The sequence below is a fragment of the Plectrocnemia conspersa genome, unplaced genomic scaffold, assembly GCF_051122295.1.
Source record: "Plectrocnemia conspersa isolate PC_06_02 unplaced genomic scaffold, ASM5112229v1 ptg000014l, whole genome shotgun sequence".
Lineage (NCBI taxonomy): Eukaryota > Metazoa > Arthropoda > Insecta > Trichoptera > Polycentropodidae > Plectrocnemia > Plectrocnemia conspersa.
This window is the reverse complement of record NW_028277178.1, coordinates 23,531,907-23,543,367: the sequence shown is the minus strand read 5'-3', so window position 1 is coordinate 23,543,367 and position 11,461 is coordinate 23,531,907. Positions and strand designations below refer to the sequence as shown.

The 11,461-nt window shown below is 32.9% G+C and overlaps 3 protein-coding genes across 3 annotated transcripts; 1 reads left to right on the top strand and 2 right to left on the bottom strand.

The window, feature by feature from the left end:
* Positions 1 to 807: 807 nt before the first annotated feature.
* On the bottom strand, positions 808 to 4,948 carry Arp5 (Actin-related protein 5). Its single transcript, XM_088203943.1, has 12 exons — positions 4,755 to 4,948; positions 3,822 to 3,987; positions 3,600 to 3,766; positions 3,335 to 3,526; positions 3,043 to 3,273; positions 2,850 to 2,971; positions 2,698 to 2,778; positions 2,409 to 2,600; positions 2,160 to 2,346; positions 1,946 to 2,105; positions 1,721 to 1,875; positions 808 to 1,656 (listed from the first exon to the last, which is right to left on the bottom strand). Exons 1-12 carry the CDS (start codon positions 4,852 to 4,854, stop codon positions 1,367 to 1,369), a joined length of 2,043 nt encoding a protein of 680 aa, XP_088060069.1. The 5' UTR covers positions 4,855 to 4,948; the 3' UTR covers positions 808 to 1,366.
* A 2,479-nt stretch (positions 4,949 to 7,427) lies between these two features.
* Positions 7,428 to 8,275, top strand: HSPC300 (hematopoietic stem/progenitor cell protein 300). The gene is made up of 3 exons (XM_088204884.1): positions 7,428 to 7,604; positions 7,861 to 7,943; positions 8,016 to 8,275. The coding sequence occupies exons 1-3, from the start codon at positions 7,484 to 7,486 to the stop codon at positions 8,040 to 8,042; spliced, it is 231 nt and encodes a 76-aa protein (XP_088061010.1). The 5' UTR covers positions 7,428 to 7,483; the 3' UTR covers positions 8,043 to 8,275.
* Positions 8,276 to 9,083: 808 nt separating this feature from the next.
* On the bottom strand, positions 9,084 to 11,211 carry Not11 (CCR4-NOT transcription complex subunit 11). Its single transcript, XM_088203674.1, has 9 exons — positions 11,044 to 11,211; positions 10,871 to 10,962; positions 10,589 to 10,803; positions 10,360 to 10,520; positions 10,153 to 10,303; positions 9,803 to 10,084; positions 9,592 to 9,731; positions 9,364 to 9,529; positions 9,084 to 9,294 (listed from the first exon to the last, which is right to left on the bottom strand). The coding sequence occupies exons 1-9, from the start codon at positions 11,082 to 11,084 to the stop codon at positions 9,145 to 9,147; spliced, it is 1,398 nt and encodes a 465-aa protein (XP_088059800.1). The 5' UTR covers positions 11,085 to 11,211; the 3' UTR covers positions 9,084 to 9,144.
* Positions 11,212 to 11,461: the final 250 nt, after the last annotated feature.

Below are 11,461 nucleotides of genomic sequence, written 5' to 3'. Positions count from 1 at the left end.
AAATTCATAGTATTTCTTCAAATGACATGCATTTTTCTGGCCAAATTCAAAGAGGGAAAATGCCACCACTTGCCGCTTCCTCCAAACGACGTTCCTGTTGAATTCATTATTAACATAATTAGGCGACTTGAATATATTTAGTCTCCGAAATATATCACAGTTAACCAGTGGCGGATTTATACACGCCACAGGATTCCTAGCATTTTTGAAAAATATTTTTTTGATATATTATTGTGGGGCCTGTATTTATTTATGTATATATTTCATTATGGCAAAAACTTGGCGGCACTCTGGTAGCACTGGCGTGACGGTTTTTTCTCTCGTGTGACAAACTTCGGTGGGTTTAAAAAACAACTTTAATTCTCAATAAAATACTACTTCAGCGACTCAATCTGTGTATAATTGCCACCCGCCACCATCCCGGCGCCAAATTATTAGTTTTTAAATAGCAATCCAATATGACATTATAAAAGTTGAATCACTTTTCATAAAAAAAACATTCATTTGCATAAAAGCGTTTGTTATTTTACTAAATGAATTTACGAGAAGCTCCATATTTGCACTGATTTGTAACATTACGCATTGTATGATTTATTGTTTCCCCTAAATATTGTAGACGATAATAAACATTAACAGGGTGTTTATGCGTGCATGTGCAAATATATTTTTGAGAATGCATGCGATTACACGGCTTTTGTCTTCATTCGGTGACAAAATATTTTTAGTCCGCAAAACGACGGATGGAAATCAGTCATTTGTTGCGAAAGTTACGGAAATAGAGCAAATCTCGCTTAATCAAACAAAATCTTGGAATGCGTTTTTTTGAATGATAAATATCGAACAATGTGTGAAAAATAACAAAGATGTAAGAGAAAGAGGAGATATCGAAAAACAATCGGCAGAATACGAATAAATATACGAAATTAAAAAGCTACCAATATAGGAGATAGAAGACTATACTATTAGATTTTCCTTAATATATCGCTCTATGGCCAGAGATTGTATCTGATAAAATGGTAGAATATTTTTTAATTATTAAACTGTGCAATATTGCAGATATAACGCCACTGAAAGCAGAACATAAAGACAGAAATAAGACCTACTTCAGAAATATTTCACTGAATATTTTTTATTGTTAAAGATTAACGTTACTGAGTGATCAAACCAGACCAGACTTTCTATGAACAATAGAACTTCACTCAATAAATTACTTGTCTTCTGACTAAAGCTTGGTTTTGGACAATCATTCAAATACGTTTAACAATCTTAGACCCTCTCCCTTCCACGGAATAAATTCAATTCACATACATAGTTTTTTTAATACATTTTATTCACAGCATTAAAATATAAGATAATTAAATATAATTTAAATATCGGCCGGTTCTTCTTTAACTACAGTGTCGGAGACCAAACCGGACGTAAACGCGATCGGTGTTTGGTAATATTTATTGCTAGCGTAGTGTTCTTTCAAATATTCACCGCCTTTCTCATTGTACTCTTGCCTCGATATCCAATATTCAGGCAACCGGTCATCGTTCGCTAGCTCTCGAGCCCCGAACCACGCGTCTAATGATGGATTTTTAGCCATATTGATTCTATGCGGTGTTTGAAACGGTCTCATTTCGAGAAGTTCCCTCGACAAGCGCTCTTCTAATCCTAAAACAGATGATTTATAACTTTCATATAAATAAATAGACATAAAATAAGATAATCCAAATACCTGAAAAATTAGCACAACCGCCGGTTACAAATACGTTATTTGCGAGGCGCAGCTGAGTTTCGGCATCGAACTGTTTCAAAACGTATTCCAGGGTTTCAGCGATACCGGCTTCTATGTTTCCGATCATGAACGGTTGGAAGAGCAACTCAGGAGCTCTGATGAACAGGTTAATAACAAGTTAATCGAAGAGATTCGAAGCTATGAATAATATTGAATCAACCGTGCCTCAGTTGCTCTATAGCAAGATGTAACTGATGTGCTTCCGACACTCCCATTTCTGATGTATCGTTTCCAATTGGTCCACAATATTGCGGGTCGTACTCGCGTAGTATTTCATCGATTTCCATCAACTTTTCGTTTTCGGCGTCGGAGTCGGAATCGTTTCCTACAAGAAGGTTTCGTTAAAAGATCGCTTAAAATATTAAGGAAAATTATTTACCTTCTTTGCTAATCGTCTTATAGACGTCCCAATCTTCGTCTCTCATGCCAAAATCGTCGTTGGCTTTTTCTTTCTTAGCCAACTGCGAAATGATTCGCATGCGTTCTTGGGCAGCGGCCGTACGTCTCTTGGCCATATCCAATCGGCGTTGTTTTCGCAACAGACGAGTTTCCGTTATATCTGCACGCTAATACAGAATTGTTTTAAAAACAAATTTAATCGTATATCAGTATCGAATAAAATAGGTACCTTTTTTCTGAACTCGTTCAACCATGCCTCGAAGAGCATAGGATCGTTCGGTGGCTGTATTTTACTAGTGTTTGATAAAACGATCTTTTCGTCCATTGTTTGATTTGATTCGTTGTCTCCTGAAGTAGCTGCGGCAGCGGCGATTTTTTGTTTGATTTTTTCAATCTGAGTATTTAGTCTATTTATTTGACGCTAAAATAAAAACATATTAATCGATAATCTGAGATTTATGAATGACTTTAAACAATATTTGTAGCAAAGCTAATAGCGACAAAGATATGTTACTTACCGCTAAATCGTCTTCATCTTTAATGCCGAAGGATCGAATAGCTCTGTAGAATTCATCAGTTTCTCCTTCATCCAGCAAATCCTTAAGATTAAAATGTTGATTAAGCATGTTTTCAGATCTTTGATACTTTGTAATATAAGAATTGTATATACTTGTAAAGCGAAGAATTGATTTAATTGTTCTTCGTTTTCTGATAGTTTTTCCTCCCTCTTTCTAGCGTTTATTTCAATCAATCTCCTTGCCATTTCTCTCTTTCTCTCTTTTTGCGCTTCGGCTACATAAAAATAATACATTTTTATTATGTAAGATTTCATATATATTAATGGATAATTTTCACAAGCTCACTAGACAAGCCAGGATTTACGACGGGCTGCACGTATGGCAGTTGAATCTTTCGAACATTACTATCGTAAAAATTTGGATCAGTCCATTTCTTGATTTCTTCCTGATAATGCAGTGCTATTTGACAGTGATTATGCAGAAGCTCTTCAACTCGAGACGGCGATATAGCATTTAAATGAGCCGGATATTTTAACTGCAGCAATCTATGCAAATATGTCACCATTTGATATCCTCCTGGAATATCCGCAATTCGATTAAATAGGTTTATCAAAGAAATTTACTTAAAATATAGTACCTATGTTTATTCTTCTCGTCTGTGAGTTTATGATGTTGCCATCTATGACGGGTATTATATGGACTGTGTGATATCCGCAATCGACGACTATACCAGTGTTTCCGACTCTGTTTCGATGAAAAGCTAATACGCCATCTATTCCGTAAGTCACAGAGGGAACGCCGTAACATTCGAACAATAGCTCCGACATCACTAGAAGTCGTTTACAATCATATAAATATTAAAAATCGAGAGAAAGTAGTTTTAAAAATATAAATAAAATTACAGTGTCTGCAATAATTAGGGTTAACCAACGATTCAGTCATTACAATAGGATGATGCACGCCTCCGTTCGTGTTAATACCGAGATGACCGAAAATATAATCGAAAACTTGCTCTTGAGCTTCGAAGTGAGTTACGACGTTTCGATCGAATTGTGTTTTCAGCTGAAATCTGATGTGGAGTAATTTATTACGTATCAATTAAGAACTGTTTCGTTTTGTAGTACCTTACGGCTTCGATGTTTGTTATATCATTTCCCACTTGAATCGGAGGTGTAGCTGGTGGATCGGCGTCTTTCTTGCCTCTCTCTTTTCTAGGCTTTGCAATCAAGTTTTTGAAATTGAGCATAGGTTCTGCAGACGTCGCCCATCCGGCTCGACATTGGTACGATCCTGTTCAACGATAGTGATACAACATTGCATAAGACGTTAAAATAGTTAAGATCAAGGACATCACATGGGCATTTTTCGTGGCAAAAGTTATCAGTTTTTTAATATTTCGATTTCATTAAGATTCATAGTATTTCATTAAATTTTTAGCTTATTTTTACTAAGAACAATATGACAAAATAAAATCGTGTTAGAACAAATAGTTTGTGTAAAAATAGAGTTGGGTGTATTACGACATATAATTAGTAAGAATCCAATGAAGAATATATAAACCGAATTCTGACCAATAGGAGAGCACAAAAAAAATATCCCTTTTCAAAAGTTAAAAATCTACATCAAAAGCAACAAAATTGTGCGAATTTTTGACCTCTGAGAAGTGATAATTGTTTTTGCGCCCTCCTATTGACCAAAATTCGGTTTGAATATATTTTGAGTAGTATTCTCAAATCAGAAGTCCGTAGTAATATTGATAAGGATTGCTATCATATTTTTAAAACATAATGTAATATTTAAGTAGAGACAAACTCTGAAGAAATATGCGAGATACTTAGTTTGTATTTTGGACTAGGTCTAATGAAAGTAATAAAACTATAATTAGTGCTCCCACCTGCCCCCCCGCAAATGACGTCTCTAGTTAAGATTTAACATATAGAATGTCACATTTTATAGAATAAGTAATATTTCGAAACGTAATTTGCTTGCTAATATTATCGACTTTCTTTTAATGCGTTTCTCGACGATTGATATCGATAAAAACAATAAAAACATACCATTGTCGATCACTAACGGAATGTGTTGTCGAAGTATAGAACTGGTATAAGGATATATAGGATCTGGTAATGAACGAACATCTTTTAATTCAGTTGCCATATTAAAAATTATGAACGCATTTAAAACCAAATTCCTTCAAACGACAAACGTTGAAAAAGCAAAACAACTTTGACATTTCAAGTGCTGCTAGTGTAAAAATAATACGCATTATTCACGTATAAATAATTAAATACGAAATAAATTCGATATTTTCATATACATAAATTAAATAATCCGATAAATATGTAACGCCTGTAATTCTTATTTTTAAATAATCATTTTACGCTTCACGAAATTAATTTTTTAATTAGTAATATAGATTTGGCGTAATTCCGCTTTTTTAAAAAATAAATCTGTTTTATAAAATATGCTTATAAATAATAATTTTATTTTTTTATTTTGTGTTGTATTATATTGTAGTTAAAGTAAAAATAAGTTAATCTATTCACCACAATTCGTGTTATTATTACTATTATACAGAGGCAGATCAAGGGATTGAAGCAGGACGATTTGGATAAGGTGGCCAGATTTTGAAAATATCGAAGAAGACACATTTTATTTTTATTTGTCTACGGAGGCTAAAAAATATCACTTTAGACATTTTTCTGAATAAAAATGTCTAAGAGAACTTTTTTTAGCTTTCATCAGCATCTCTAGTTTGAATACGTGTTTTTTTAACAAGAGTAAAAACAAGATTGAACGACAAAATATGATAATTTTCGAAATAAATAGCGACCGTCACATCGGTCCATCGGACGATCGTCGCATAAATCGATCTGTCCTTGCTAATATACATAACTACTGGGATGTATAGCGAATAATAAAAAGCTATAATATATACTTACTAGAATTTTAAAACGTATGGTAATATGTGGCAATTAGACACAGATAAGAGAGAAAAGACTCATTTTGATCGTCAGATTTAGCACACCAATGCTGTTATTTTGTGTCGTCATCTTGCCAATTTTGCAACCAAGAAATGTCGTAAAATTTGTTTGTGAGAAATGTGATTATAATAAGTATTTAAGACTGCTCTTTTATGTTTCAGGTATATATTAATATAATAAAATTAACATCAATATTTATTTCAAGGGTGTCATTTACTTAAACTAAAATACCACTATTTGTAGATTATTGTTTTTAAATAATAAATAATTATATATTTTATTAATTTACTTTATTTATTATACTGAAAATTACTAATTACTAACAAAATTTTTTGTTATTTTGAGTTTTTAATATACACACTAGTTTGGAAAAATCAAACTTTGTTATATTATATTACGAAATAATTCTGCGTCGACTCGTTCCCAGGGTAAATTATTATAAAGTGTTTAGTCTTTTATCTCAAGTTCTGGGTTGCACAAAATATACAGTATTGTAAAAAACTACTTTTTATTATAAAATTAAATAAAAAATCACACATTTATAAATCACTTATACAGCACTGATTTTCACAATTTTTTATGTGGGGAGTAAAGGGTAGGAACTGCACCAGATTTTTGCCTCGGGCACTGCGTTTTTTAGCGACGACCTTACCTACGATGTACTAAGATCCAAATCATTATAGAGTTCTTAGTGGTTCAGAATTGCCTTAATAATATATTAATTAAAAATTTAATACAGCTGAAAATAAATAGTTTTACATCAATAAACCACGTAGAACGCAAGATTGCAATATTACAACGATTTATTAGGCAAACGAAAGGTTATCATTTTATTACCAAGGTACTCTTTTTATTGTCATAAAATAAGCTTTGATTCTTAAATTATTTAAATTTATTTAAAAATAATGCAAATATTTTTTTCTGTTCATAAGACAAAAAATAATCAAATTTACTATAGGATAAATTTGTAGGAATTGAAGCGGTCGTGTTTAAGCTTCTATTTTGTAGTTATCGGCGGGTCCGGTTGACGATTTGTGGTAGGACGTTTGTACAGCGAACTGTACAAAGTGGCCCTTGTGAAATCTTCCAGAAAGTTCTTGACGCGTTTTGACGGTGATCCTTCGACAGTCGTCGATGTTAACCCTCGAGCGCGTGTCCTGGAGATGGTTGCTCAGACAGGAGGCGAGGTGTAGATCAGAGTTCAGAGTCGAGCGAAGATGAGATCGGAGCGGCGAGTTGTAGTCCAGTGAGTGTTGCAGAGTCGGAAGTCCGGAGTCGAATGAAATGTGAACTTTTGGCCCCGCCTTATATTCCCGGTCGGGTGCGTTAAGGTATCCCCACTCCGCGCGTTGCTTGCGGCTGCGGGAATGCGGCGTCATTGTACGACGCCGCTTAGTTCGGGTGCAAGGCTCAGCGGGACTTCACTTTTGCGTATGATGCGTCCCGGACGGTCGTCTCGGGATCGCCATAGAATAAAGTAACGTAAAATTTGACTGATAATTTTTTTTAAAGATGAAATAGTAATTTAAATGTCATTTTAGATAAATATGAAATTAAATGTTCGTAGAACAGATTATTTAGTGTGTAATATTTATAATGTATATCGAGTTTAGGTGATGCTTTGAATTTTCATATATTTGATCAAAAAATAAAATGTCTGAAAATATGTCGTGAAATATTCCAGATATATCGTCCTTTGCGAACACATTATGTTTTAATATTTTATTATTTGCTATGAAAAAAGATATGGCCATAAAATATTGTGTTAGAATCGTGGGCGTTTTAAAAGCGCTACTGTCAAAATGTCAAGTTCTGGGCGAGAGTCGATACAAAAGCAAATACAGCAAGATTGGGCTAACCGCGAGTATATAGAAGTAATAACGGGCAGCATCAAGAAAATCACAGACTTCCTCAACTCTTTCGGTAAAATTGGCTTTTGGAATGCTTTAATTGAAAATTAATGACAAGTGAAAACGCACAGCTTAAAAACTGACAACAAACAAGTTGTTTAGCGTTCTCCTATAAGCAGTTGATTATTTAGTACATTGTTTACGCGGAAGAAAGTAAAAACGTATTTAAAACATGACCAGATCTTCTTAAAATTATGAATCACAAGCTTAGATGGGAGCGACTATGAAATTGTTTGTATAAAATGATTGACGTTATTTACCACTTACAGATTTATCATGCAGATCTCGACTAGCAGTCTTAAACGAGAAGTTGACAACACTAGAAAGAAGAATTGATTATTTAGAAGCCTGCGTGAGTTAAATTATTCTAAATAATTATACAATTCAATTATATTATTATTACTTAAACGTTCGTAAATTTTAGGTCACCAAAGGAGAAACGCTGACATAAATAGCATTTTTTTACAAACATTTATATGACGATTTGTACACTTGCACATATTATGCAAGCACATTTTGTATTTTATTCTCGAAATTAAATTAACGAATATTACAAACAGCATTTATTACTATAAAATATTATTTATTATTGTAACTATTTTTCTTTTGAATCAGTCACTTTCGTATATTAAAAATTAAACTAATGTTCAAATTTTCTAATAAATAGTTTCTTTGTATTGAAAAGCTTATTTAGTTTTATTATGCCTATGTTTATTTATTATTCTTACACTCTTGTTTTATGTGATTTTAAAAATGTAATTGAAAAATAAAAATCTGGATAAGGTCAGTAAATAGTCCAGATAATCAGATCATTTTCTGGCTTGAATTCCTGACTTAAATTCAGACAGAAGATGAATGGTCCCGATAATTGTGATTTTTCTGCTCTATAATAAAGATATGGCAATATTAATTTACAAGGATTTATGTATGATTAAATATATACATATTTACTATTTTTTTTCTAAGCTAATTTTAGCACTGTTATTATTTTTATCCAAATTTTTTAACAACTTAATATAATTAATTTTTAAACTAAACAAGAACTTGCACAAAAATTTATTAATATTAAAAATACTACACACGGAAAACTTTTTTTTATATTTAGTTGATTGAATGCATAATTTCAAATGAGGAAATTATATGTTAAACCTGTCTCACAAGCGACATGTTGAGAATCGATCAATAATATCTTATACATTATTACAAAATGTAGTAAAACATGCAGTTTAAAACTAATTAATTACATATTGTATATATATATATATAATAATTTACTTTGTAGGAAAAACAATGACGACTTAAATAGATTTATGATCGCATGCCACACAAAGAGTGATTTGAGATAAATAATTTTATTTATTTCTGCTAAACCTACTACGGCTTGAAAACCGAAGTCTAGAATTTTTTGTGATAAAAATTGCACAAAAACCAATAGAGTAAAAACGGTTGTCAACCTTCATAGTGGAGAGGAATTGTAAGGATAAAAAACCTGTTTTGCTTGTGATGCTTAAATATATTTGGAATTAATTTTTTACAATTGGCTAATTAACTCTTTATGAATCGCTTTTTTCGCTTTTGCTGTTTGTTAACGCAGCAATTGTTCCGTCTCCGCCGTCCAATTGTTTAAGTAATCTATAGAGAGCTGCCGCTTCTTTGATTCTGCTAAATTCTACACAAAAGGCTTCCACCTCTATGAACAGTTCCTGGAACGAGAAAAAATGTTGACATAATAGAATTTCACGGATAAATAACTTAGCATGAAAGATATACACCTTAACATTAATTATTTTATTTCTAATCAGAGATTGCAGAAAGACACAAAGCAATCGCACTAATCTAGTTTGTAAGTAACGATCTCGGATCGCTTCGCATGTCGATATACAATTGCTTATGTAGAGATGTACAAACTCGACCGGCAAGTCAACAGATGTCGTTAACCTGAAAGTAATATTATATATTAATTGCGATAACATAAAATAATATGATTTCAAAAATCTTACCGATTTACAACTTCAACTGAATGAAGAGACATTTCCATATTGACGAGAATACTGAAATATTCGGTGATCTGTTGTGAATGTATCAACTTGAGCAATACGGATATAGCCACCATTGGATTATTTTCCACTAGCTCAGGTAACTGAAAGTCGAGAGTATGAATTACATTTTGCAATAATTAGACGTTGACGAAACGGGGCGAGCGTGTGTCACCTTGGCAGGTACTATGCCGATCTGGTACACGACATTTTCGTCTTGATCCAGACAAGCCAAAAGCTTCTGTTGGTCTTGAACGCTCAACGCTCCAGTTAAAGCGAGCTGTATCAATTCTTGCGCTTGAGCTCCGACAGTTGCTAGTTTATCGCTTTGCGTTGAATTTTGAGTTTCTTCAGTAACGTTGGTCACAACCGCCGGTTTAAACCCCAGAAGACCATCCAGGTCGGTGTCGTAGATGGGTTTAAAAAAATCCTGGTAAGACAAGTCTTTCCAAACGTTCTAAACATATTAAAAAATATAATAAAATAAAATGTTGATGTAAATATTGTTTTTGAATAAAGTAATACTTCTATAGGATATGGGTTTTCATCGTTTATTTCTAAAATCTCCGGTGGGAACGATAAGCAACTGGGTAATTGCGTTTTGTGCAGGAGAATACCGTCATTGGCTAATAACGCATCGACAGTCTCTTTTAGCGCTTCCATATTGAATGGACTCCTAAAAACGATCACCGTTAGAACAATGGTTTTATAAATAACAATCAATATCTTTACCCGTCTCCGATAGACATTATTCCAGGAGCTCCAGCTCTGGCGATCGATGGCAATTCTGATATTTTTTCCGCAACTGTCATTTGTAGATTGGAATAGTCAAAGTCCAAGTCCTTAGCGGTTGTGTCACTAGATAGAATTTGTTTAGCTGACTTTTTCAAAATCTATTAAAAAATAAAAATAAAATATACGATGCAGCTATTAACGATATCATAAAATTTGAAATGCTCACATCTCTATTGATTCCGTTTATCAATAAGCCGAGAAAGAATCGTTCTTGAGGTAGAAGCGCTTGTAAACCAGTTTTACCTTCTAACAGATGTATGAAGAGCGGGTTGAACGGGTTGTCGCCTTTGAAAGTATCGAATAATATTGCTAGAGCGATAATTCGCTGACCCGGTAAATTTATATCTCCGTCTTTGATGAGGTCTTTAATAAGAAGGCATACTGAAACGAAAATAATAAACAAAATAAGCAAACATTCATCTAAACGGGTAAACACACTAAAACATACCAGTGAGGTGATCGGTTTTAAGGAAACGTTTTTGAAATTGCGAACAGATAGCGTCGAGGCTTTGGCTTTCTACGCTTTGTTCTGAAAATATTCTGTAAGCATATAAAACGAACGTTGGTACCAAATATGATTGTTAATATTGATTAATTGAGGTTAGTTTTAGAAATACATACTCGCACAGGAACTTCGTGGACTCGCCCGCGGTAAGAGTCATTGTTGCAGATCAATATGTGTAATTAAGTAAAAAATACTAGTGAAAAATTGCAGTTATTGCAATATAAACGGATACTTCAATGCGGACTTTATTTTGACGTCTATTGGACAACATACTAGGTATAAACAAGATGAATGTTGACCATACTCGTATGCTAAAAAATATATTCAGTTACAAATAGGTGAATATATTCCTTTCATATTAATAATTTTCGTCTATCTATAAATTATTTATTTGTTAATAAAAATATAATTGGTCAAACGTCTATTATTATTTAAATTTAAAGATTTCGACTGCCGAAATACTAATACTACTTGATTTATTTTTTATATTTTTGTTAATTTTTATAAGAGCTGATTTCTCAAAACTTATATATT

What these genes read in the sequence shown, in the direction of transcription:
- HSPC300 (XM_088204884.1), top strand. Translation starts at nt 7,484, where the DNA reads ATGTCAAGTTCTGGGCGAGAGTCGATACAAAAGCAAATACAGCAAGAT. An exon ending in AGACTTCCTCAACTCTTTCG is followed by an intron (nt 7,605 to 7,860) that starts GTAAAATTGGCT and finishes TACCACTTACAG; the next exon opens with ATTTATCATGCAGATCTCGA. An exon ending in TTGATTATTTAGAAGCCTGC is followed by an intron (nt 7,944 to 8,015) that starts GTGAGTTAAATT and finishes CGTAAATTTTAG; the next exon opens with GTCACCAAAGGAGAAACGCT.
- Arp5 (XM_088203943.1), bottom strand. Translation starts at nt 4,854, where the DNA reads ATGGCAACTGAATTAAAAGATGTTCGTTCATTACCAGATCCTATATAT. An exon ending in ACAAACATCGAAGCCGTAAG is followed by an intron (nt 3,767 to 3,821) that starts GTACTACAAAAC and finishes ACTCCACATCAG; the next exon opens with ATTTCAGCTGAAAACACAAT. An exon ending in AAGATGAAGACGATTTAGCG is followed by an intron (nt 2,601 to 2,697) that starts GTAAGTAACATA and finishes TTTTTATTTTAG; the next exon opens with CGTCAAATAAATAGACTAAA.
- Not11 (XM_088203674.1), bottom strand. Translation starts at nt 11,084, where the DNA reads ATGACTCTTACCGCGGGCGAGTCCACGAAGTTCCTGTGCGA. An exon ending in ATAATGTCTATCGGAGACGG is followed by an intron (nt 10,304 to 10,359) that starts GTAAAGATATTG and finishes GATCGTTTTTAG; the next exon opens with GAGTCCATTCAATATGGAAG. An exon ending in TCGGCATAGTACCTGCCAAG is followed by an intron (nt 9,732 to 9,802) that starts GTGACACACGCT and finishes CTCGACTTTCAG; the next exon opens with TTACCTGAGCTAGTGGAAAA.